Raw genomic sequence first — 27635 nt, 5'->3', positions numbered from 1 at the left:
CCACATTGCGTAATATTATCGCTGGGTAACCAGCGATAATCTCACGTTAGACAGTTAGCGCGAGCATTTTTATCACTTTTGAGATAAGTGTTGCTAATAGCACGCTATCTCAGCGATAAAAATCCACGTTACCCGGCGATAATTATCCTAGCGCTAAGAGCGCTGAGCAATAATTATCGCCGGTTGTTGCTGATATACCCCAAAGAGATTAATTATGAGGGTTTCAGCGGTAGAACTGTAGAGACCCATCACTGATGCCAAATACACATTCTAAATAAGAGACAGAGGCAATTGTACCTGCTCTCTGTGGCTGCGCGGGCGACGACTCCTTGAATAAAACGAGCATTTGCAATGCAATAGGTTAAACCAGATTGGACCAACCTCCAGTTCATGTGCGGAGCCACCCGTGCGCCATGGAGAAGGAAACCACAGCGGGCGGCAGCCATGGTAAATTTGCATAAACAAACCTGCGACACGCAGGAATCTCAGCACCTGCCTGCAAACGCAGGCGCCAGGGTGAATGAAAGGATGGCGCCCGTCTTCATTAAACGTATGCGTGGAGTCTATTTTGAGGAACCTTTAAAAAGGAGCGCGGGTGGTTGGTAAGATATTTTAAAGCAGCAGCGCACTTTTCCCACTATCCCTGCGCGCCATATTGTTCAAATGCTACTTCGGGAATCCTGGAGACTTGTGATGACGTCTATGGACCTCAAGCAGAAAAAACACAGTAGACAAGGGCAGCGTCTAGCGAGTGCTGTGTGCGGCGCAGGACGCCATTGTCAAACTAAAAGCACACTTGGCGCACTGAAGAACGAGGCTTGGCCGAGGGAGATGGCAACAGGACCACGCTGCGCCGCCTGGGGTCCCAGGACGAGGTAAGCGAGCCTGCACAAGCCGCATTTTAAACAAGCTGTTGGCATTGTGATAAAAATATAGTGCGCACCGACTAATGAAGCAAACCGTGTAACGCCGCAAGTGAAAGATCCAGTCCGGATGGGCCGTCCCAAAAGGGGACAGTGCGGTAACAAGGAGGGACTAAGAAGCCTCCTTTTCAATCGGAAGCCAGCGTTTAGCATGGAGGATGATGCCAGCCAATCAAAAAGAGAGGCGGGGCTTTTCGTCCCCTTCTGAAAGCGTACTGATGACAATAAGCCTCGCAGAGCGAGAAGCGCATGCGCGCTCCAGCACTAGGTTTGCGAGACCTAACCAGAAGGATTTTTACCTGACACTCATGTTCAATATGTGAACCTGGAGTAAACAAAGCCTGGCCCTAAATGGGAAGCACCATTCGATCACTAAAACCAAGACAGAAACATTAACAAAACAGAGCATAAATCACCCCTTACTGAATATTAAATCAAATACCATTAAAATCAGAGGTAATTTACTTTATTTGCAATTGAGAATATTTAGAAAAAGAATAGAGATGACTAGAAACTACGCTTGAGAAAAAAGAAAAAGAGTAAATGGATTATGTGGTTACATATGATCCAGTGTGACTAAACGGAGATGTAGATATACACGCCTGGCTCATAAAAACCCTATTATGGAACTTCCCCACTGTAATATCCAGCCGCAAATGTGAAAGCTATCAACTACGACATCATAACTGATCTGAAGAAACATTGACCAACATGCACTCCGCGTGCTATATTCAGATATACACAAAACAACACTCATTTTTAAGACCGCCGACCCACTCTTGGTAAACTGTGCGACCAATGTTCATAACACTTTTAACCGTTACGTCATTTGACTGTGGCTAAGTATTAATGCAGATTTGGACCATAGGATATGTAAATTACGCCCACCTCTCTGAAGACACCGCCTACTTGAAGCAGACATGAACTCTGAGACGGCGACACTTGCTTGACATGCGCTCGCGATAGCAGCTCTAGGGACGGGGCCGTCTGCCTAAGAGGTTCACTCTAGAACTATCGCCCTATGTAGGTACCTCAGTAGAGAACTGTAAAGCAATCCAAACTTCTATACTGACACCCCTAAGTCCCAACTACCAGGGGAGATTACTATTGAACCTTTTACTCAAGCAAGTTAGAGGCACAACTTTAACCGCAGTTCCACGTTTCATCGCAGCCCTTTATCATATCACACTTAGATATTAGGATTGCGTTTCCCGGCTTCCTCCATCTGCCAGGGTACACTAAACGTGAGGTAGTGCCGAATATGGATGCCACTTCTACAAAATGGCGACCGATTGTTTCCCTTCAGCATGTTCACTATGACAGAGTCACTATTCTCATTGGTTCACAGCCCAGCTTATACAGGTGCACATGTATGGAATATAGTGGAATCCATTTCCAACCTGCCGCAGTGAGATAGAACGAAACACATCCCCCAAACTGCACCACTCCAACTGGTCGGTAAGCCATTTACTCGTTCTTGAGGGGACACAATACTCCAACCTTGTTGACTCTGAATGTGTACTTTTTACGATGAATCTAAAATGTGTCACTTGCAAAATACTAAAATGTAGTTTCCAATTTTGACAAATAATTAGTGGACGGATGAAATTCCTAATAACGGCTGCTGAATTTTGTATTAAAAAAAAACACGATCCAAAGTACTTTCTCATGAAATACTTTAACCTTTAAAAAATATATTTGTTCTATATAATTTCTAGTGGCCCAAAATAAAGAGCACATTTTAAATGCATGTTTTTCCACAACCCAACACTAATGGTTTTTATAACCCTCCACCCATCCAGTTGCCCTGGGACCTTCCGGGAGGGGGGAGGGGGGGGGGGGAGGGAGGGAGGAAGGAAGGAAGGGAGGGAGGGAAGGAAGGAAGGAAGGAAGGGAGGGAGGGAAGGAAGGAAGGGAGGGAGGGAGGGAAGGGAGGGAGGGAGGGAGGGAAGGGAGGGAGGGAGGGAGGAAGGAAGGGAGGGAGGGAGGGAGGGAGGTAGGAAGGAAGGAAGGGAGGGAGGGAGGGAGGGAGGGAGGGAGGGAGGAAGGAAGGGAGGGAGGGAGGGAGGGAGGGAGGTAGGAAGGAAGGGAGGGAGGGAGGGAGGGAGGAAGGAAGGGAGGGAGGGAGGGAGGGAGGGAGGAAGGAAGGAAGGCAGGAAGGGAGGGAGGGAGGGAGGTAGGAAGGAAGGGAGGGAGGGAGGGAGGGAAGGCAGGAAGGGAGGGAGGGAGGAAGGAAGGGAGGGAGGGAGGGAGGGAGGGAGGAAGGAAGGGAGGGAGGGAGGGAGGGAGGTAGGAAGGAAGGGAGGGAGGGAGGAAGGAAGGGAGGGAGGGAGGGAGGGAGGAAGGAAGGGAGGGAGGGAGGAAGGAAGGGAGGGAGGGAGGGAGGAAGGAAGGGAGGGAGGGAGGGAGGAAGGAAGGAAGGCAGGAAGGGAGGGAGGGAGGGAGGGAGGTAGGAAGGAAGGGAGGGAGGGAGGGAGGGAGGGAGGGAAGGAAGGAAGGCAGGAAGGGAGGGAGGGAGGAAGGAAGGGAGGGAGGGAGGGAGGGAGGTAGGAAGGAAGGGAGGGAGGGAGGGAGGGAGGGAGTGAGGGAGGGAGGAAGGAAGGAAGGCAGGAAGGGAGGGAGGGAGGGAGGTAGGAAGGAAGGGAGGGAGGGAGGGAGGGAGGGAAGGAAGGAAGGCAGGAAGGGAGGGAGGGAGGAAGGAAGGGAGGGAGGGAGGGAGGCAGGAAGGAAGGGAGGGAGGGAGGGAGGGAGGGAGTGAGTTAGCTAGTTAATTCTAGGAGGGCCTCTAAACTCAACGGTTGGTTGGACACACTTACATCGTGGTGATATGTGAACATTATGCATTAAATGTGCATACACTCAAAGGATGTCAGGGCGTCTGCTCAATAAGCAGTAAGGAGAATTCTGCAGTGCCCATTTATGGAGCTAACCCAACCCTGTAGTCATCGGTGGTGCATCAGGTGCATTGGCACCGGGACCCGGAGGATGAGGACCCCTCTCACCCTGATTATGGCCGCTTTTTATTACCCAAGCAAGTGCCTGCTCGGTTTACCCTCTTGGCTTGTGTCAGGGCCCTTATCACCCTGGTTATGCCCCCGACGCTCGATGCGCGCAGTACGTATGCTCATTGTATGAATGGTGCTATGTTTCGCACTGTACCACGAGGCCCACTGTGCAGGCCGACACTACACGCTTTTGTACGGCCCAGATTATGGCCTTGTTCCCTGCGATTTTATGTTCACCATCGCAAAGTAACACGTCATAACTCACAGATACATTGTTCGTATAAATGAAAAAAATATCCTTGTAATAATTGAAGTTTAACAAAATAGTAATTTGAACTGTGACCAACAAGGTGGCGTGGGATAGGGCGGGGGTGGCGCTAGCAGGGGCGGTGAAGGGGGGAAGGATGCAGACAGCATGTGTGTCATTTCACAGCGCTGTCATTATCAGCCTGTTGGAAGATGCTGCGTTTATCAACCTCAGAAGGAAGGCAGGCGGAGCTGGCCCTGCAATGAAAGGAAGCGTTGCCTGCGAGTCACAGAGACATTGACAGCTGTCTTACAAGCTCCAAATTCGTCATTGGAAGGTGCATGAATATACACATACATGTACATGAAACTTTGTGATCGCATGTTATTATGACCTGTAGCGTAAAACACAGGCGGTGGCGCGAGGAAAGGCAAGAGTTTATCAGGCACTAAAAGGCACCTCGAATTCCTTCCAAAATGCTGAACTAGGCCGGCCGCTATGTGTCCCACTGCTTACATTTTATAATCTGCCCGACCCCTGAGAGAATCGAATGACCATGTCTATGTGGAGGTGAGTAAATGTACACACTGGAGTCCTTAGGTGCTGCTAAAATGTGTGCGGATACTGGATGTATGGATTTCTTAACACCTCCAGAGACAACAAATTAAACACCTAAGTAACGTCATTTAGCACTAAAATCAATTCCGCCCACACTGCGCCAGAGGTGTCAGAAACAACAGCAGACACTCGAGAACCCACCACAAGGGAAAGAGCGAATAAACAAGAGGCTGCTGGGTGATCAGGCACACTGGAGGGGCACCCACAAATTAAGCCGTTCAAATTATTTATTGATAGACTTTTCCGGAATGAAGAATCTAAAGAAAATATTTTTTTTACTGTTCTAACAGTCCTGGTGCAAAAACAAGATCGGTTTGGGGAGTTTGAGCTGACGGGTTGAATCAACTTTTCGGCGTGTCCATGTGGAACAAATTAAAGATGCCCGTAATGTGGCTACTGGCTGCTGTCAGCACAGAAAGAGAACCAATACAAAGTGAGATTTTGCTTTTATGATTGTCTTATGTAGCAATCGAATAAAGCTTATTGAATTGAATTGAATTGAGATTTTTACATGAAAGTGTCGTGTGCATCAACTCACTGGACTCTTAGGCTCACTGATAAAAGTTCCATATGTTTCTATAACAATCCCACCCTGATGTACATTAAGAATCTCTTGCTAAACGTCTTGGTTGATGCAGGTCGATAAAAAAAACCTAAAATATTGGTGTTTTAAAATAGAACTCTACGGTGGCTAGTTATTTAGGGTCTGGTAGACCGTCCTGTGTCACAACCACGACTGATTAACCTACCACCAACCCTTGGGTCCGCCCTTTTCATTTAGAGACGGCCAGACCGTAACTTTTTCGAAGTAGCCCTCATTGGCTCCTCTGATGGATAACACCCTCATACGGAGTAGGAGGGGCCAGAAAAAGACATTACATCACCCACACTATTGAGGGTGAAACATGTACTGTCGTTTTTTCTGCCCATCACCAGCAGGAATGACCTGGTGGTGAGGAGCAGAAGAGAGCTTCCAGAGGGTGGTGGGCATTCATTGTTTCTGCCCATCACCAGCAGGAATGACCTAGTGGTGAGGAACAGGAGGGAGCTTCCAGAGGGTGGTGGGCATTCATTGTTTCTGCCCATCACCAGCAGGAATGACCTGGTGGTGAGGAGCAGAAGAGAGCTTCCAGAGGGTGGTGGGCATTCATTGTTTCTGCCCATCACCAGCAGGAATGACCTGGTGGTGAGGAGCAGGAGGGAGCTTCCAGAGGGTGGTGGGCATTCATTGTTTCTGCCCATCACCAGCAGGAATGACCTGGTGGTGAGGAGCAGGAGGGAGCTTCCAGAGGGTGGTGGTCAATCATTTTTTTGTTTTCTAAAATCAAACTCACGCTTTTGGAGTTCGTTTCTGAAAACCCCAAAAATTAAAATAGGCTGTTGAACAGACATCAAAACCGACGGTGGCCACCCACCAAACCCAGGGTACTCTGAAAGGAACCGCTGTCATGGCGGTCTCTTTCAATGTCCTGAGGTGACTGCTGGGCCGGTGATTAGCTTCAAATTGGACAGTTGCTGGACCCCCGCTCCACTGAAGTCCGTCCGACTCACGGTCAGACCCTGTGTCCTTATTTCTAACTTGGGCCTCATGGTTGGTGATGGCTTCGAGCAGCCCAAAGACCACAGTTGGTTAGGATCACTGACCTTCCCTCTCAACAATTCCACCATTTGATGTGCCAGGTAGGACATGATGACGTACGCACTTCTAAACATATTCCTTTAGAATATGTCTGATGGGTCCATTCTAGTTTGAAACACGCAAATGACCTTCATGTGGGTTCTTAAGTCTCCAAAGAGCGCTTCCCTCCCATGAAATGAGATCCTATTAAGGAATGCAACCAGCCCTTCCTTTGTAAAAAGAGACATGTGCCGCAGCCCAAAATTACTCTTAGAACATCGCCAGGGGCCCTTCCAAACTACGAGGATGCTGAACGCCCAGGCTGTCTAATCTTGATTCCGCCTGGTGTCTCTTTCTTCCACCACCCTGCCCTTCCACCTTGTGTCTCTTTCTTCCGCCACCCTGCCCTTCCGCCTTGTGTCTCTTTCTTCCACCACCCTGCCCTTCCGCCTTGTGTCTCTTTCTTCCACCGCCCTGCCCTTCCGCCTGGTGTCTCTTTCTTCCACCGCCCTGCTCTTCCGCCTTGTGTCTCTTTCTTCCACCACCCTGCCCTTCCGCCTTGTGTCTCTTTCTTCCACCACCCTGCCCTTCCGCCTTGTGTCTCTTTCTTCCACCACCCTGCCCTTCCGCCTTGTGTCTCTTTCTTCCACCACCCTGCCCTTCCGCCTTGTGTCTCTTTCTTCCACCGCCCTGCCCTTCCGCCTTGTGTCTCTTTCATCCACCACCCTGCCCTTCCGCCTTGTGTCTCTTTCTTCCACCACCCTGCCCTTCCGCCTTGTGTCTCTTTCTTCCACCACCCTGCCCTTCAGCCTTGTGTCTCTTTCTTCCACCACCCTGCCCTTCCGCCTTGTGTCTCTTTCTTCCACCGCCCTGCCCTTCCGCCTGGTGTCTCTTTCTTCCACCGCCCTGCCCTTCCGCCTTGTGTCTCTTTCTTCCACCACCCTGCCCTTCCGCCTTGTGTCTCTTTCTTCCACCACCCTGCCCTTTCTGCTTCTTTAGCTGACCCTTGCAGGTTCTTTTTCATTCCTGCTTTCTCTCTGTCACTGTTTTCTTTATCATTATCCTTTTTTTCTGTTCTCCGCTTTTCTCGCTCTTAAACTGAGTATTTCTGAAACTCTGAGGATGCATAAGTCCAGGCCCCAAAAATAAGTACCAATAGACAGCACAAGCACACAGTAAGCACTCAGACAACTTTATCTGTTTTATTACACACCCAACACATTTTATTGTAAGTGTAGAGAACCCAAATCACAGAAAGTTGGTGGACCCAAGTTTAACACAGGTGCACAAAATGTGTCCTGTGCTATCCAATAGGACAGATCCGGAAGTGGACATTTATGGTCACAGAGGGAACCTAGAAATGTGGCACATTTAACAGGTAGCCGGACTTCCAACAGTTGTACATTCAGAAAAGACATGGCAGATTGTGACCCCTCGGGTGAGGACAAGTTGGATGGTTAATTGGCATTTTAGAAACATTCACATCTGAATATCACACCCATTCCCAAAAGTATTTCCCCCTCTCAATGTATTCATTTAGAAAAGAGGCGGCTCAAATCTATATTTAGGGTGGGCCTGTGCTTTCTTTGCTCTTGGGCTGTTCTGAAGAGATTCCTGCAGATGGAAACAGGTTATAAATCTAGAAGAAATAAAATGGGAAATGTGCCTAACTGCACATGTCTCACAGCCCAAACTATTCCTGATTGTAATGAATGAGGAAGCAGGAGTGTGCCTGGGAATGTGCAATGCCTTTACGTGTTCGGTTTTGCACATAGGTATTTGTAGGAGTCCCCAAAATAGCACATGTTGGAAAACCGAAGGGGTGGCTTACTCATTGTTTGAAAATCAGGTCCGGGGTGAATCCTCGATGGTAGTTTATGTGAGCCCTAAAGGGTCTGGGAGTTCCTTGGATTGCATTGACCCTTAGACACGATGCTCAATTTACCTCGTGTTTTGACCAGGCTTTGTCATGACCATCGAATGTAGAGCACCATGGGAGAAGGCGTCACACAATACCGGTCGATGGGATTGTAGGTCTGGTGAGGTGGACGCGTCTATGCTCTTCTTCTTGTTTCGCACAAAAACCTTGGAACCCCGGAAAAAGAGTGGCTGTACCCTCTTTTTAGGCGTCATCAAATAACTAAAAGTTCTGATACAGTCAATTTAGGTTATAAAACAACTGACCTCTATATTTGTGATGCAATTGCATCATAACCGTGGCAAGCTTGGTGCATAAGGCAGAAGGATTTCCAGTCTCTGGCTATTGCACAGTGTACCTTGTAAATGAACACGTAGATCCGTTGGAGAAGAAAGCTTCCATTTGACTAGTGCAGTTTTAACTGAATAACATGTTTTATTGTAACGGGGTGGTTTTCTCCCTTTTGTTGAGTTTTAGTATTGCGTCTATAACAGGTGCATGTGTATATTTGGATATTACTCGTGTGCTCAGAGCGTTATGGCATAAGCTGAAAGCAATAAAGAATTACAGTGCGTTGCATCTACATTTATACAAGAGTCGCATAGTAGCAATGAACTCAAATGGGAGTGGGAATGACGCGAGACATGTCTATTTTTTTAATTATACAATGAGGAGGGTCTCATTGCTGATTTAAAATAGAAATAACACATATGAAGCACAGGTGAATACATAATGTCAAATAACAGACAAAATGTGAGAAGAAATGTAACCAACTGGCAAAATCGATAGTGTTAGTGCCTCTACCTCTGTAGTTATGGTTAGCGCAACGTTTCCATTAAAAAAACATTTTTTTTGTTTTTGCAAACACTTTGGCACCGTCTGAGAAATCTGTACAAAACTTTCCAAAGCAAAAATCCATCAAGCGGGGAACTAAAAATAAGAGGGGCCCTGAAAGGTGAATTTTCCATTTAAACTCCCATTTGGCTCTTAGCTCCTCGATCTAGAAACAAAATTCACCAGTAAACTTGGCAAGTAAATGTAACTTTATTCAAGGAAGTGCTTTTGTCTGGCTTGGTGTAAATCGCTTCAGTAGAATTCAAGAACTTAGGGGGTCATTAGGATGGCGGTCTGATTTTTTCCGGCCGCCATCGTAGCGGAGATTGGTCAGACCGCCATGCATGCATCGGTCCCGCCCAAGGTATTAGAATGTGACCGCCGCACGCATGGCAGTGATTGGGTCCGTCTGCCGTACTTCCAGCGGTCCCACCCGTTGTATTAAGATAGGCCCGCCAACGCAGCGGTCAGATTCCGCAGCTTTAACATTGTTGCGGGCGGTGCTGGCAGCAGCATGGCTGCGTCACGATTTCTGGACTTCAGTCCTGATGCAGTCCCTGACCTGGTCAGGTTGCCTGTAGATTTTACTCTTGACAGGCAGACTGTCTCCAGTGTCCACCTCATGGGTGCACCAGGAAGTCTGACTAGGGGTCAGGCTAAACATATGTCTATACTGCTGCAGAACATGTCTGTATTCAGTTTGTTGATGGTCAGTGAGGCTGCTTGCCAAAGCAACACTATCTACTGACCCATCATCTGGGTTCTCTGAGAGCAGGTCAGGGAGAGGGTCACTCTCCTCCTCCTGGTCCTCATCAGTTGCCATGAGCAAGCCCATGTCAGCCCTGTCCACATATGGTTTCAATCTGTTGACATGGAGCACCCTAAGGGGGCTCCTGGGAGTTCCAAGATTCACTAGATAGGTGACTTCTCCCTTTTGCTCAACAATTGTATGGGGGCCACTCCACTTGTCCTGGAGAGCTGCTGGGGCCACAGGCTCCAACACCCACCCTTTCTGTCCTGGCTAGTACACAGTCAGCACAGCCATTTGGTCATGCCAGGTTTTTTGTAATTCTTGGCTGGCCTCCAGGTTTTTAGTTGACTTCTTCATGTATTCGGCCATCCTGGAGCGGAAACCAAGTACATAATCCATCACATCCTGTTTAGGGGGTTTGAGAGGTAACTCCCAGCCCTCCTTCACCAAACATAATGGACCTCTTACAGGATGCCCAAACAGAAGTTCAAATGGGATGTAACCAACGCCCTTCTGTGGAACTTCTCTGTATGCAAACAGAAGGCAGGGAAGTAAAAGGTCCCATTTTCGCCTAAGCTTTTCTAGGACGCCTTTAATCATTCTCTTTAGGGTTTTGTTGAAACGTTCAACTAACCCATTGCATTGTGGGTGATAGGGAGTAGTGAATTTATAAGTTACACCACACTCCTTCCACATTGCTTTTAGATATCCTGACATGAAGTTGGTACCTCTGTCAGATATACCCTCCTTTGGGAAATCCAATCTGGAGAAAACTCCAATGAGGGTTCTTGCCACCACAGGGGCTGTGGTGGTCCTCAGGGGAATTGCCTCTGGGTACCTGGTGGCATGATCCACTACCACCAGGATAAATCTGTGCCCAGATGCTGTTGGAGGGTCAAGGGGACCAACAATGTCAATCCCTACCCTTTCAAGGGGAACCCCCACCACAGGTAGTGGTATCAGGGGGGTCTTTGTTGTGCCACCTGACTTGCCACAGGCTTGGCAAGTGACACAGGAGCGACAAAACTCCTTGGTGTTCTCTGACATATATGGCCAATGAAAAAGTGGAACAAGCCTGTCCCAGGTCTTGTTTTGGCCCAAGTGACCTTCTAAAGGGATGTCATGTGCTAGGGTCAAGAGGAACCCCCTAAACTTCTGAGGTATTACCAACCTCCTGATGGCTCCAGGGGTTGGATCTCTAGCCTCAGAATATAGGACTTTATGGGACCCACTAGCACTCCCAGCAGCCTCAGCAGCAGCCTGCTGTCTGAGGGGTTCAAGAGAGGGGCAGCACTGTTGCTCCTTACTCAGATCTTCCCTAGAAGGGCTCCCTGCCCCCAAGAACTCAACCTGATCAGGCTCAAGTCCCTCCTCTGGGGAAGTTCCTTCTTCAGGATCTGCTTCTCCTCCCTCAGGAGGGGAATCTGTGATCGGAGACAGAGGGGAACGCACTGCCTTAACCCTAGTGCTCCTCCTCTTGGGTAGCACCTGGTCCATACTTTCAGGATCCAGAGCTGGTTTAGTTTGATGCATTTTGGCCTGTGACCTGGTCACAGCAAATACCTCTGCAGGTATACCCAACATCTCAGCATGAGTCCATAACTCTACTTCAGACCAGGCTGAAGTCTCTAGATCATTGCCCAACAAACATTCGACAGGGAGGTCTGCACTGACTACTACTTTCTTGAGGCCAGTTACCCCTCCCTAGGAGAAATTCACAACTGACAGACTATGGTTGGTCCTGGCATTGCTTGCATTGGTCACCTGGTTCATTTCACCCAGGATGATCTGTGCAGAGTCCACTAGATCCTCTGCCACCATGGTGACACTAGCACCCGTGTCCCTGAATGCCAAAGCCTGTTTGCCATTTATGATAGGCTGCTGTTTGTACTTGCCCAGATTACAAACTAGCAATGCCTGTGTTGGTACTCTGACTAGGCCAGAGCCCACATCAGAACCCAGGGTCAACCCTACTACTCCCTTATTCTGAGTATTACCTCCACCAATGACTGCACTAGGGGGAACAGTTGCCTTCGGGGCAGGATTGGTGGTGGTTTGGTCTTTGGACTTGTTACAATCAGAAGTCCAGTGCCCTTTCTGTTTACAGAATTTGCACCAGGGCTTCTTTTTGCCTTTTCCCTTGTTAGACTGTGAATCCCCACCAGATTCAGATTTTTGGGGCCCTTGTGAAGACTTCTGGTCTTTTGACCTATCCCCACCTTTATCTGAGCCTTTAGGATCTTGCTTCTTAGTGTCACTACCTTGGTTCTGGGTTTTCTGCCTCACCCTGTTTCTGACCCATTTGTCTGCCTTCTTTCCCAATTCTTGGGGAGAGGTCAGATCAGAGTCCACCAGGTACTGATGCAACAACTGGTTCTGGCAATTATTAAGGATCTGTTCTCTCATTATAAGATTATACAATCCCTTAAAGTCAGTTACTCTACTACCAACCAGCCAACCTTCTAGAGCCTTGGTTGCACAATCAACAAAGTCAGTCCAATCCTGAGTCTGTGCTTTCTGGGTGTCTCTGAACTTCAACCTGTACTGTTCAGTGGTTAAGCCAAACCCATCTATCAAAGCAGTGGCGGGGGCCAGGGACCTCATGAGTGTTCGGGTGGAGAGGCCAGGGACAGCAGTGGTCGGGGTGGAGGCCAGGGACAGCAGTGGTCGGAGTGAAGGCCAGGGACCTCATGAGTGTTCGGGTGGAGAGGCCAGGGACAGCAGTGGTCGGGGTGGAGAGGCCAGGGACAGCAGTGGTCGGGGTGGAGAGGCCAGGGACAGCAGTGGTCGGGGTGGAGAGGCCAAGGACATGAGTGTTCGGGGTGGAGAGGCCAGAGACAGCAGTGGTCGGGGTGGAGGCCAGGGACATCATGAGTGTTCGGGTGGAGAGGCCAGGGACGGCAGCGGTCGGGGTGGAGAGGCCAGGGACGGCAGCGGTTGGGGTGGAGAGGCCAGGGATGGCAGCAGTCGGGGTGGAGAGGCCAGGGACGGCAGCGGTCGGGGTGGAGAGGCCAGGGGCGGCAGCGGTCGGGGTGGAGAGGCCAGGGACGGCAGCGGTCGGGGTGGAGGGGCCAGGCACGGCAGCAGTCGGGGTGGAGAGGCCAGGCACGGCAGCGATCGGGGTGGAGAGGCCAGGGACGGCAGCGATCGGGGTGGAGAGGCCAGGGATGGCAGCGGTCGGGGTGGAGAGGCCAGGGACGGCAGCGGTCGGGGTGGAGAGGCCAGGGACGGCAGCGGTCGGGGTGGAGAGGCCAGGGACGGCAGCGGTCGGGGTGGAGAGGCCAGGGACGGCAGCAGTCGGGGTGGAGAGGCCAGGGACGGCAGCGGTCGGGGTGGAGAGGCCAGGGATGGCAGCGGTCGGGGTGGAGAGGCCAGGGACGGCAGTGGTCGGGGTGGAGAGGCCAGGCACTGCAGCGGTCGGGGTGGAGAGGCCGGGGACGGCAGTGGTCGGGGTGGAGAGGCCAGGCACGGCAGCGGTCGGGGTGGAGAGGCCAGGGACAGCAGTGGTCAGGGTGGAGAGGCCAAGGACGGCATTGGTCGGGGTGGAGAGGCCAGGGACGGCAGCGGTCGGGGTGGAGAGGCCAGGCACTGCAGCGGTCAGGGTGGAGAGGCCAGACATGGCAGCGGTCGGGGTGGAGAGGTCAGGCACGGCAGCGGTCGGGGTGGAGAGGCTAGAGACGGCAGTGGTCGGGGTGGAGAGGCCAGGGACGGCAGCGGTCAGGGTGGAGGCCAGGGACAGACGTTGCTGGAGATGGAGGGGGTAGAAAGGGGAAGCTGGGAGAGTAGTGATCGGAGCTGGTGGGCCGGGGACAGGAGTAACCGGGTGCTGGAGGCAGCAGTGCCTGGAGGGGGGGGCAGGGCCCGCGGTGGGCAAAGGAGAGCGGTCAGCATCAACTGTGAGGCTGGTGGACAGCAGTAACCAGGTGGCCAGGGAAAAGGAGTGGCCAGGGTGCGGGGACAGCAGTGACTGTGAGACTAGTGGACATCAGTGACCAGGGGACAGCAGTGATTGGCTGACCAGAGAACAGCAAAGACCAGGGGCGAGGGACAGAAGTGACCAGGGGCGAGGGACAGCAGTGACCAGGGGCGAGGGACAGCAGTGACCAGGGGCGAGGGACAGCAGTGACCAGGGGCGAGGGACAGCAGTGACCAGGGGCGAGGGACAGAAGTGACCAGGGGCGAGGGACAGAAGTGACCAGGGGGCTGAGACACAAGTGATCGTGGCTGAAGAACAGCAGCGACAGTGTGACCGGGGACAGCTTTAACCTGCTGGACTGGAGATAGCACTCGAGCAGTGTGTCATCCTACTGCTCAATTTTACTGTACTAGAGGATAACGAATAGCCTTTTATGCGAACAAAGTCTTTTTAAAATTGAATCTTGTTAAATTTGTTTTACTGTGTTAAAATTGATAAATCTTGTTGTCAGTACTTTTGGGGCTTACCCACCCTGTAGCCAGCATACTCGCGCTCGATACCTGCCGAATCAGGGCAAGGCACCGAGCAGCAGGGATTTAGTGGCGGCCATCTTAGGGCGGGACAGAGCGGTGAGAGCGCTCTAGGCTCAGGGATAAAAGGAGCCCTCTGACAGTGTTTGGCGGATTAGCGAGCACTCGAGCAGTGTGTCATCCTACTGCTCAATTTTACTGTACTAGAGGATAACGAATAGCCTTTTATACGAACAAAGTCTTTTTAAAATTGAATCTTGTTAAATTTGTTTTACTGTGTTAAAATTGATAAATCTTGTTGTCAGTACTTTTGGGGCTTACCCACCCTGTAGCCAGCATACTCGCGCTCGATACCTGCCGAATCAGGGCAAGGCACCGAGCAGCAGGGATTTAGTGGCGGCCATCTTAGGGCGGGACAGAGCGGTGAGAGCGCTCTAGGCTCAGGGATAAAAGGAAACAGTCTTTCTCCGCGATAGCGGACGCGTTTTTAGCGGACGCGCCTCGTCTTCGCCGGAGTCCAGCCAGAGTCAGCCCGTCTGGGCCCGTCCGGGCCAGGCCGGGACTTAGGTCGCATTACTCTGCTCCTACACTATAAGGTATGCTAACAGGAGCTACACTTAGGGCGTTTCGCCCTACTAACCATGCAAACTGCATAACCCTAAATCCGTTATTAGCCGGCTTACAAACATGCCCTGAATGTACTCTTTCCCTGACTAACTTTCAGCCCTATTGTGAAACCCCTCAGGGTAAAGGTATCAAATCTCGCCAGCAAGGAGATAGTCCTAACAACTTTATTTTTTACTCGGTTAACTGTCGGTCATTACCACAACATAAACTTGATATTTTTCATCTTTTAATGGAAAAAAAGCCTACCGCCATATTCCTAACTGAGACATGGCTTCATGAAGGATCAGGTCCAGACGTCGCCACTGCCCTCCCCCCGAGCTATGCTATTGTAAGGAGGGACCGGGTAGGTCAAACAGGAGGGGGCATTGCCATTATTTACAATAGAGATTTTGTGTGCAACTTTGAACCTGCAGACATTCCTAACTGCGAAGCGGCATCATTTAAAATTACTCTCAGTCCCAATTTTACCTTCTCTGGCGTACTGGTCTATCGACCGCCAGTAAATAATCCTTCCTGGTCAGACAATTTGGTAAATTTTATCTTACCCCAATGCCTAAATGTTCAAAACTGTACGGTACTTGGAGATCTAAATCTTCATTTAGAAGATGATAAAAATAAGACCTGCAAAAATTTTTTAGACGACTTTAGGGTTCTAGACATGACTGTACGTAATAGGGGCTCTACGCATATAGCTGGACATTTGTTAGACCCAATCATATCAAACATGAAAGAACTCTCATGGCTTAACACTACTCCCGTTCTCTGGTCAGACCATTTTTTATTATGTTTTGTTATCTCACTTAAATCTCCAAAACGCCCAGTTATGACTCATCCACAATCTTTTAGGAGGAATTGGAAATCTTTAAATTTAGAGGATCTCAATAATGCGTTGAAGAAAGATCACCCATGCTTAGATGGAGACATGGAAAGCATAGCAGAAGCTACACAAACATGGCCTAATGGTGCAGCGGATTCCTGTCTACCCTTATCCCGCAGCAAAGGAAAAATACATCGCCCTCCCGCCCCCTGGTACACAGAAGCTCTAAAGAAAGAAAAATCCACATGTAAGACTCTGGAGAGGCAGTGGCGTAAAAACTATGAACTTCATCAAAAAGAAGTCTACCGAAAGGCCAGAAATAGCTATCATTCAGCATGCATGAAAGCTAAAGCATGCTATGTTACCACCAGCATTAACAAGGCCGTAAATAAATCCCAGACTCTCTTCAATACCGTAAGAGAGCTGGCTGGTGAAAATTCAAGAGCAGAACCTACCCCTCTTAATGCCCAGCAGTGTCAGGACCTGGCTTCATTTTTTAATGATAAAATTGAGAACATTGTCTCTAACATCAAAAGGGACAGCATAACCACGCATAAACAATATAACTTCCCTCAAGCTCTCAGAGGGAATTGTCATCTTGGGGCCTGGCCTCCTATTAATCTGGATACACTGAAGGAACTATTAAAATCGATCAAATCGGGTTCCCCACGTGATACCATTCCTATCAGTATTTTGAGTAAATTAGAGGACCCCGCTATGATCTCCATAGCTGAGATATTGAACGCCTCCATTGAGCAGGCCACAGTTCCTGCTCTATGGAAACATGCTATGGTCAGTCCTCTACTTAAAAAACCGGCCGCAGACCCTTTGATATTGGCCAACTACCGCCCAATTTCATTGCTGCCTGCCTTCTCAAAAATTCTTGAGAGGCACATCCACAAAGCGCTCTCATCCTATGTGGAAAATAACCAGCTTCTTCACTCGTCTCAATCTGGATTTAGGAGTGGCTACTCCACCGAGACGGCCCTACTTGGGGTCACGGAAAAAAATCAGGGAGCTCATGGATGACGGCCAAACGGTAGCATTGGTCCTGTTGGATTTGAGTGCTGCCTTCGACACCATTTCTCACTCTATACTGCTTCACAGATTGAGGGAGAGTGGTGTCGAGGGCAAGGCACTTGAGTGGATTAGATCGTACTTATCCCTCCGCACCTGCCAGATCTCCTCCTCGGGGGCATGCTCTGAGATATTCCACTCTCCTCATGGTGTGCCACAGGGATCGATCTTGAGCCCGTTGTTTTTTAATTTGTACCTACGTCCACTAGCCAATCTTGCTGAGAATTTTGGTCTTGTTTTAATGACTTATGCAGATGACTCTCAAATTCTGTTTTCACTTTCTAAATCTGACTCATCTGCTCCATCTGCATTGAAAATAGGCCTGCAGGAAATATTTAACTGGATGTCATCTAACCAACTTAAATTAAATGGGGAGAAAACAGAGGTCCTCCTTTTAGGAAGTAGTAAAGATCTCTGGAGTGATCCCCATTGGCCATCATCATTTGGTAAACTTCCTTCTCCAGCCTCTCAGGTTAGAAACCTTGGGGTTATCATAGATGATGGTTTATCTATGACTCAGCAAGCCAACAAAGTGGCAGGCACATGCTTTGCCATTCTTAAATGGCTTCGCAAAATTGTCTGGATGTTACCTTCTACCACCCAGAAGACCGTAGTCAATGCCTTAGTGACATCTCGGCTTGACTACGGAAACATCTTGTATCTGGGCTCAAACAAAGCGGTAATAAGACGACTGCAATTGGTGCAAAATGCTGCTGCCAGACTGCTTTGCAGAATCCCTAGATCCGTTAGGATCACCAAATATCTCAGGGACCTGCATTGGCTCAGGGTCGAAAACCGGATCCGTTTTAAAACCCTGACCTATTTATTTAAAATCAAAGCTGGTACTGCCCCTAAATATCTTCAGGACCTTGTGAAACCTTACCTCCCCAATCGCAGCCTCCGTTCGGGTACTGCTGCGAATTTTGTGGTACCAAGGTTTAAACGGGCTAGAATAGGCGGAAGATCCTTTTCCTATTTGGGCCCAACTTTGTGGAACACCTTACCCATCCATATACGCAAGGAGGAAAACTTCATGATTTTTAGAAAAAATGTAAAAACCTGGTTGTTCGACAGATAAGGTGCTTTACTGTTTTTCTATCCAGTTGGTTTGTGTGTTTTGCTGATCCGGCGCCGGGAAACCCTTTGTGGGTAGCTGTGCGCCTTACAAGTGTTATAAAATAAATAAATAAATAAAATAGTAGTGACCGGGGGAGGGGCCAGAGACAACAGTGACCAGGGAACCAGGGCAGCAGTGACTGGTGTCCGAAGGGCAGCCGTGGCCATGTCATCGGGGGATAGCAATGACCAGGGGGCGGAGACCGCAGTATTCAGGGAGTCGAGGACAAACGTGACTGGGGGGCAAGGGGTCAACAGGGGTCATGGACTGTAGAGATTGGGAAAGGGGGCTGCGTAAACGGGACACAGTGACTGCCGAGGGGTGGAGTAAAACCGAGCCGAAACCCAAAAACCGAAAAAAATGCTTAGACAGAGAACAAACAAATCTGTGTGACTTCTGGAAAACTGGACTAGACTGGAATATATGCTCATTGGGCTTTTATCTCAAGATGTTATGTGTGCCCACCTCAGACAACGGGGACAATTCACAACTGCCAAGGCGCAAGGAAAGAGCAGCATTTTCACAAGAAGGGTCAGTGCAGCGCCATCGTCGGAAGTAAGGGAGGAAGCAGGGGTGCAGCGCCCAAGACTGAAAAGACAATGACGGGGGTCAAAAGGGACATTGTGAGAGGGTCCATCTTTGACAACGGGCCAATGTCCGCAGCAGAGCCCGCCTCCCACATAATATGTCTCAACAAGCACTAAACCACATCCGGGCACTGCTAGCATCTAACTGAGAAACGCAAGAGATAGTGACGGCGAAAGGCTTGAATGAATTTCAGCCACCGGTTGGTCCCAGCCTGGACCCTCTGCTGGGTTGCACCGTGCCAGGTTGGCGTGGTACAGAGAGCATGAAAAGGGTGGGAAGATTGCACCGTGCCAGTCTGACGTGGCAGAGTGAGCATGAAAAGGGTATGGATATTGAGGTCGAAGGAGAAAGCAAGATGGCGGGCTGAAGCCGCCTCTAGGAGTGGACTGCTACCGCTCCCGGTAATCAGACCCCCTCTGTTGAAAGAGATACTAAAAACTACGACGCGACGGAATGAGGATGTAAGGCTAAGACGCTTACGTACATTTGAGAAACTCAGAAGGTGAACGATTCCGGAAAAAACGCCAACCTGCAAAAACTTAAAACCCTCGAGTAAACTCTCCACTGCAATACTGCAATACTGCAATACTGACCGGATGCAACTCCTTCTACGGCCCCGACACAGCTGTTTGTCATTAACTCGCTACCTCGAGCGAGTGCCGGTTTGGCGCACGGCTTGGCGGCTGACATCTCGCTCTCCTAGCAGCAATCTTCGCGGCTACAACAAACTGGGTGATTTCCGAATGGCACCCACAAGAAGCGGCCGAGGAGCGAAACCCCAACCTACGGAGACATCTGTGGCAACAAACTCATCGTCCATGGTGAGTGGGAGCGATAGCGGCGGTACTAATACAGGCTCCAGTGATGACAGAGGTCTGGTGGAAGGGGGGTCGGCTGTGAGACCACTGGAGGGAATAGAGGGGATGGAAACCCTCGCTGATACTGCCCCCCCGAAACTTGGGCGACAGGTGATCCAGTACTTAAAGTCTGGGAATATTTCCGAGATTACAGAAAATGTGCCACTCTCTGGGGGTAACGACTTGGCAGAGACAATAATTAATGCTATAACTAACAACTCTAAACAAAACAATGCTGATTTAAAACCACAAAAAAATATTAGCCCTGGCATTCATTGTATGCAAGATATTCAACATCAATTTGACCCTAGTGATCTTAATATGAGAGCCAGCAACACTAAATCACAGTCTGAAATTGATCCTAAGCTATCACTCAGCCTGCCTATCAAAGGAATAAAAGCAAAATCAAACAATGATGGCCCCAGCGTACTAAGGCGCAACAGCGATGATAATGGCAATAACAGTCAACAGCCTCTTACTCTCCTAGATGGACAAGATACCAATATACTAGAGGCACAGACAGAGAGTTTAAAGGGTTTGGATGGCTCTACAAAAACAGCGGATAACGCAGTATTAAGCACTGGGCTTATGTATCAAGCACCTACATCTTCAAGAGAGCAGCGCTTGCCAAGAGAGTCTAAGAAGAAAACAAAGGCAAAAAAGGCAAAACATACTCAAGAACTTAAAAGGATGCAAAGCCCACTCAATGTAGGAACATCATCTGAAAAATACACGAAAGAAGACTAAAAAAAATAGCCCAATGAGGAAGTGGGTTCAGTCTAAAGGCGGGATCAAGAAAACCATCGCCAGGCTATCAGGAGCAGGGCTTACGGACGGGAGCATGTTAGCCGTTTCTCTATCAGCAACAGAAACATTGCCGATCGACCAGAAGGATTATCTATACTCTGGTTTAGTACAAGATCCTGCGAAAGAAAGAAATACTCAAGACTCTGTTGCTAAGCAGCTTTCTATTCCTGGCAACGGCGAAACTACCTTTTCCATCTCTTTAACTCCACCAAACCCACTTATAGGACTACATCAAGAATCATCTCTGGTCTCTTGTAGCCCTCCTCTAGAAGATCAAGCCTCTGCGGGACACGGCCATTATAATGCTCAGGATCAGGGCCAGGAGACAATCATGCTTGCTAAGATATTGCAAGCTTTAAATGAACAGAGAGAAGAAACAAGGGCACTTTTTTCACAAGTCCGAGCTGACAATGGAAAAATTCAGCAGACCATGAAAGAGGTAATGGAGAAAGTGGGATCTGTGACGGAAGAAATGGCTGAGCTTCAACAAAGAGTTGTCAACATAGAAGAGGCTTCATCTAAAAGGGATAGCTCTGTGGAGAGACAAGAAGTACAGCTAAGGGAAGTACAGGCTAAGCTGGAAGACTTGGAAAACAGGCAGAGACGACAGAACCTTAAACTATTTGGTATTCCCGAAGGTTTGGAGGGGGCGGATTCTAGAGCATATATTGTCCAGATTATGCAGAAGGCTTTCCCTGAGCTGGGGGACTGGGACTGGGATTGTCAGATACAACGAGCACACAGGCTGCCAATAATACAACGCCAAAAGAACTCCCAGTATCCTAGACCATTTCTAATCTACTTTGGTAATTATCTGTTGCGTCAAGCTGTTTCCCTAAAAGCTGGCCCTAGGTCATCCGTGGTAGTGGACTCTTTCTCTCTGGTCTTTCGATCAGATTTTTGTAAATTCACGATGGATAAAAGATGACAGCTAAAACAGATGATTGACCCGCTAAAAGCACTGGGTGTCCAAGCTTACTTACAGGAACCTGCCCGGCTTAAAGTTACCAAGAATGGGCAAAGTTACTTCTTTTTTTCTCGCATGGAAGCAGAGGAGGTATTGCAGAAATGGAAAGGGGAAGGATCTGGCCAAAATAGAACGAGCTAGGACTCCTGAAAATGATTCCTAATGTGTCCTAACATATATATATATATAGCTTATAGATCTGTTTGGTCTCTCTATTTACTACTTACTACTTCTTTTATGAAACGGCTGGGGGGGTTTCTAGACCGGGGGCCGGGGGGTGGTTGGGTCCTAGTCGACTGCCACACCAGCGGCAGTTACCAGAAGAGGACGACTCCTCCTTCAAGGAACAGGGTGGGTGGGGAGGGAGGCAAGAAAGGGAAAGGTGGTAAAGGTGCTAGGGGTTTGGGGTGGTTTTTTCTGATGTACAAAATGATAGTTGTTGTAAAGGATAAAAAAAACAACAGGAAAGTGATTTCAGTTACTGACATAATACAAGCAAGGACAGGTTTTCTTCTTCTTTTTTTTTTCTTGAATGGCTGAAATAAAATTTTAGCCTGGAATGTTGCAGGCCTTAACGGTAGGAACAAGAGACGCTTGGTGGCAGAGGAATTGCTGATGTATAATCCGCATTTAGTTTTACTATCAGAAACTCATATTGCATATAAAGATAAAGGGCTCCTTAAACAATTGGGATATGAAACTGTTATAGCTTCGGACCAAGATACCTCAACTAGAGGCGTAGCTATCTTTAGGCATAGACATCTAAAATGTATAATTGAAAAATCATTAACGGATAAAAGTGGTAGGTGGGCCACTGTGCAGGCACAGGTTGAAGGTACAAAATATCTTTTATGCGTAGTATATGGCTCAAACAGCGACAACTATCAAATAATTGATAGATTGAATATTGAATTGCTGAGCTGGGAAGGCGATAAAGTCGTGATGGGGGATTTTAATTGCATAATGAACTACGAGATAGACACTACAAGACGTCATGCATTTCAGAGGATGAAAAAGACACGTACAGCAATCAACGAGCTAGGACAAATACACGGTCTTAGAGATGTTTGGCGGACAGTATACCCCAATATACCAGGCTATACTTATTACTCTGCTGCACATAAACTTTGTTCTCGTATAGATATGGCCTGGGCATCAGAAGAGATTATAAAACTATGCACTATGGAGATATGCCCCAGGGTTACTTCAGACCACAACCCCATCCTTCTGAACTTTAAGACATCTACAGCAAGGAAACAGATTAGGGGCTTTTCATTTCCTAGATATCTCTTAACAGACAAAACTTATTTATCTAACATTAAGCAACACTTGAGGGAATATCTAGAAATTAATAATGGTTCTGCAACACCAACAATAGTCTGGGATTCGTGTAAGGCCAGCATCAGGGGGTTCACACAGCAATATATTTGGACACAGAATAGGCAGCGTAAAATAGAAATAGCTGGGATCCTTAAAGATGTCAAGATCATGGAGGATAAACATGCAGAAGCATTACTAAACGGTTCTTTAAATTCAGAAACTACAGGATATGAACTAATAAACCTAAAATCAACATTAAAACAAACTTTCAGGGAGAAAATAGCGGTTAAAATTAATAAACACAAATTAACTCAATACAAAAGTGGGGAAAAAATTGGGAAATTTCTAGCCTTTAAAGTAGCCGACGAACAAGCTAAGACACAAATAAAGAAAATTAAAGGCTTAAACAGCGAGATATATGAACAACCGAGCCAGATATTAGCGCAGTTTGTCACATACTATCAAAATTTATACACACCAGAGGCTCAGCCACAAATGTTTGATATTATAAAATATGCCCAGAGGTACATTAAAAAAACATCGGTAGCTAACGAAGTATCAGCAATATTGCTGGATGATATCGCGTACGACGAGATTAGAGCTGCCATCTCTTCTTTGCCATCAGGAAAAGCATCTGGAGATGATGCAATCCCCTTAGAATTATATAAAAGATGTTTAGATGAGCTACTGCCAACTTTCTCCCAACTTATTAAATACATTGAAGCAGGGGGGAACGCTCCAGACTCTGGGAGTACGACTCGGATAATTTTTTTTAAAAAAAAGAATAAGCCTCCAGAGGAATGTGGGTCTTATAGGCCGATATCACTTATAAATACGGATGCGAAAATCTACGCTAAAATTCTGGCAACCCGTCTAGCACCAATAATGCCGAAACTTGTTTCACCTCAACAACATGGGTTTATCGTAGGACGGGATACTACGTCCCATGTGAATACGGCTATAGCAGCGTTTGATGTTGCCAAGGTTAGAACCACCCCACTCGGTATGATATTACTAGATGCAGAGAAAGCATTTGACCGAGTGGGGTGGGATTTTCTCTGGGCCGCATTATCTACATTTGGCATCAAGGGTAAATTTTTACATATGATCAAATCTTTATACCACTATCCTACAGCTAGGTTAGCTTATGCAGGTTTACAATCTGATGTGTTTCGAATTTCACGGGGTACCCGTCAGGGGTGCCCTCTCTCACCTCTTTTATTTGCACTATCAATAGAGCCATTTATATTAGCATTACAAATGCAAACTCGGATTATACCTTTTATACATAACTCAAATGAACTAAAAATTACGGCATACGCTGATGACATAGCTGTATTTTCAACGGATGTTAAAACCGCATTATATGAGGTGGTTAAGGAAGCGGAAAGGTGCGGTTTGGTCTCTGGCTACAGACTTAATATTAACAAAACTCAAATATTAATGAACTATAAAGACGCTGGAATAACGACAGGGATATGTAACACGGCTACTTACCTAGGGGTCAAGATAACCACTAGAATAGATAAAATAATAGAAATAAATTATGAGACTCTTCTTAAGGAGACTGCAACATTGCTCAAAAAATGGCATAAGGTTCCTATAGGTATTGGGGGCCGCATAAACATAATAAAAATTAAAATAATGCCTAAATGTATTTATTTCTTTCGGTCTATCCCGCTAAGATTAAACATGTCCTTTTTTAAACGATTAGATGGTATCTGCGGCAGTTTCATATGGGGTTATAAAAAAGCCCGTAGGGCTGTTCGATTACTTAAACTCCCATATAATCAAGGAGGTCTGGATTTTCCGGATTTCAAACTATACTTTTCGGCAGCTTTTGCTAAACGGCTAAGAAGTTTAATACACCCCGCAGGATGTAACGCACCCTTTTTCTTTAAGTTTATGCTTGGCAAGGAATATGAAATGTTTCTGTTCAGAATCAATGATCCAAACTATTTCAAGAGAGTCAGATTCAAGGTTGCACGAGATGTTGTTAATATATGGTTTGCAATTATTTCCAACTGTAATACATCATTTTACCACGATAAGCTGCCCATATGGGGCAACCCAGGTTTGCCAGAAATTTTTCAAGATATGGAGGGTAAACGATGGACTTATCGAATTGTATAATATGTACTAATTTTTCTTTTTCTTTCATGTTGGTAATAAAGAAATTTAAAAAAAAAAAAAAAAGAAAAGGGTGTGGAGATGCTGCTTCGCATTACGTTCTATGTCTGACTTGATGCCATGCCTAACTTGTAAAATACACTGCCCTCCATGCCCACCCCTCTCGCCCCAGGCCCCCCTCTTCCCGCCGGGCCGTGCTGGCAGACAGCGGCTCTCGGGGGACACTGCTCCAGGGGTGGCGTCTGACATTCCAGAGATGCGTGTGAAATCCTCCTCAGCGCACGGAATGTAACAAGCAGCCTGTGGGCAGGGGGGGGAGTGGCAGGGGGGGCGGCGGCGAGAGGGGGGGCTCGTTGCAGCACTGACCTTGGGATGCTGAGGACGGCCAGCAAGGTATGTGGAAGGAGGCCATGGAAAACGGCCGAGGGTTTGTGATCCTAAGGGCGGGGGGGGGTCGGCTTGCTCTTCTGCACCGACCAAGGGAGACGGAGGCGCAGCTTGCTACATGGGGGGCTCCGCACCCGCTTATTTGTGCACCCGGAATACTGTCTGCGCGAGAGATGGATGGCAGAGAGAAGAGAGCGAGAGACAGAGAGGGCGAGGCGCGGAGGGCGGGCCTGCGGTGATGCAGCTGGCACTGCCAGGCTGTGGCGCAACCACATATCCTGTCTCTCCTCACCCAGGGCCCGCCAACACCTCCTGACGAACCGTGCCCCCGAGGGGCATGCTGAACACAAGAGTGCGGTTTAGTTGCGTAGATTCGACACCGGATAAATAAATTACTGCCAAATGAAGTGCTCCGCACATGCCGAAGAAGAGGGTGTGGCGTAACGGCGAGAGCTGCCGGCTTTAGAGCTAGGGAACCAGGTTTGAGTCTCGGCACCGCTCAACATACTGTGATTCTGGGCAATCTCTTTCTTTTCCCGTGCCAGCAAATACATGAATGTGTAATATAACTGGTGCTTATGTAATGCGCGCCAGTCCCTTCGTGGAAGCCCGCGCTGTGTAAAACTGCAAAAAGAAAACCAAGATACAAAAGGCTGCGACGTTTTGTGTCAGGACTACACTGCTTAAACATATCTTTACTTTCTTATCACAATGATTGGCAGTTGATCAGAGCAGAGGCCGTAACTTCTATTCATTCCACCAAAGAGAATTTTATTAAGTAGATGTTTCGTATTTTTTAATTTCCTCTCTTAACAACTGCCCAGAAGCTGACTGTACCCCAACCCACAGTGCCCACTAGCAATGTCCAGATAACACTCACCCAGTTTCATGCTGCCCTCGCATGCCACCACCATCTGCCTCACTCCCTATGCCACCACGAGCCCCCTGCTCAAAGCAACTGGTAAAAGGCAGCGGCGAAAAGCTCGCTATTGGGCTCAAAAAAGGAAATAACGTAGAATACGACCCAGTATTCCAGACTCGCATGTTATTCCCAGAAATAATCTCTAACTTCCATTATTTGCTGTGAAAACAATAGCCGGAATCAGATTTGGAGTTCAGATTTAAATTTCATTTCTTGAACCAACTCAAGAAACCAAGAGTCACAATTCTTCTAATTGTATTTTTTCAGCTATTTTTTTTTTAGAATTACTGAACTGTTTTACCCGAAAACAAGCAAAGCTAATCGCTGTTTTTACGGCGCGTCTACTGTAAATCTACCCAAAGGTTTTTCGGTCTCGTGACGTCAGCAGCGCATGCGCCGCCCTCGTCTTACGAGGCTTCTTGGAATCGATACGATTCCAGAAGCCTCGTCCCAGCTCTGCCTTCAGCTTTCATTCGTGCGCGTCGTTTGGCGTCACAAATTAGGCCAAAGGCAGTGCAATGATTGCACTGAAGGCATGTCAATCATTCCTTGTTGCCACCCTGTCTCCTTTTAGGCACGCCCACCGGGATTGGATCGTTTACGGGCGGATTTACACTCTTTCCTTTAAAGGACTTGAAGCACTATTTTTTCTCTCATTTGCAGCGCCGTCCACACGCTTGTAACGGCCGCTGACAGCCTCTCCTGCTTCAGCCCCCCACCCTCGCAAAATGTGGAATTCTGCTGCATCATCAAAGCACCTTATCTCTCTGGTGTTCAGCTTTTTAAAGCAATCTATTCATGCATTCATTTGCGCATTACGATGAGCTGCCGAGTATATTTCCAGGTCAGCAGAGCTGCTCTAGAGCCAGAGAACCAGGTCAGCAGAGGTGCTCTAGCTGACACAGACTGAAAGACACTGACTGAAAGACAGACTGACAAACACAGACATACACTGACGGACAGACACTGATAGACAGACACTGACAGACAGACACTGACAGACAGACACTGACAGACACAGACTGACTGACACAGACTGACTGACACTGACACTGACTGACACAGACTGACACAGACTGACTGACACTGACACTGACTGACACAGACTGACACTGACACAGACTGACACTGACACTGACACTGACTGACACAGACTGACACAGACTGACACTGACACAGACTGACACTGACACAGACTGACACTGACACAGACTGACACTGACTGACATTAGGTCTCACCTTTCATAAAGTTAAAGCCATTTGCTTTGCTATACAATACCATTAGCAAAGCAAATGGCTTTAACTCAATCAAAGGCGAGACCTATTGCATTTTCAATGCTTGTTCTGGTAGCAAATGAACTGGCATTAGCACAGTCAAAAGCTGTGGCCTTAGCAGGATAAATCGATGGTTAATTTTTTTTTTGTACTGCAAGAATGTGCCACAAAAATAAAAAAAAGGATCAAAAGAAAATATGCAGCCACCTTATGCTTGCAATAAAAATTATACATTAAAAAAAATTGCTGTTACATTAGTCATTGTTTTTAATTTTAATAATAACAAGTCTTTTAGTTGTGCCAAGTAGACAAGAATAAATCCCCACCTAGCCAAACACTTAAATCACAGCCATCTGCAAAGTTGCAAGTCACTTAAATACATGA

General features: G+C 47.8%; 1 protein-coding gene across 2 annotated transcripts in view; it reads right to left on the bottom strand.

The window, feature by feature from the left end:
* Positions 1-27635, bottom strand: part of ITGA3 (integrin subunit alpha 3) — a 271979-nt gene that overhangs the window by 210457 nt on the left and 33887 nt on the right. The window contains exon 1 of one of the 2 annotated variants that reach the window (XM_085613860.1): positions 25935-26349. The exons of the other annotated variant lie outside the window; for it this stretch is intronic. Within the exon in view, the coding sequence (XP_085469986.1) occupies positions 25935-26098 (164 nt within the window). The 5' untranslated portion in view covers positions 26099-26349. Of the gene's footprint in view, positions 1-25934; positions 26350-27635 lie in introns of those variants that run through there. 2 annotated transcript variants of the gene reach the window in all.

Source organism: Triturus cristatus, chromosome 1_1, assembly GCF_964204655.1.
Source record: "Triturus cristatus chromosome 1_1, aTriCri1.1, whole genome shotgun sequence".
In the NCBI taxonomy this organism is placed as follows: Eukaryota; Metazoa; Chordata; class Amphibia; order Caudata; family Salamandridae; genus Triturus; species Triturus cristatus.
This window is presented reverse-complemented; position numbering and strand designations above follow the sequence as displayed.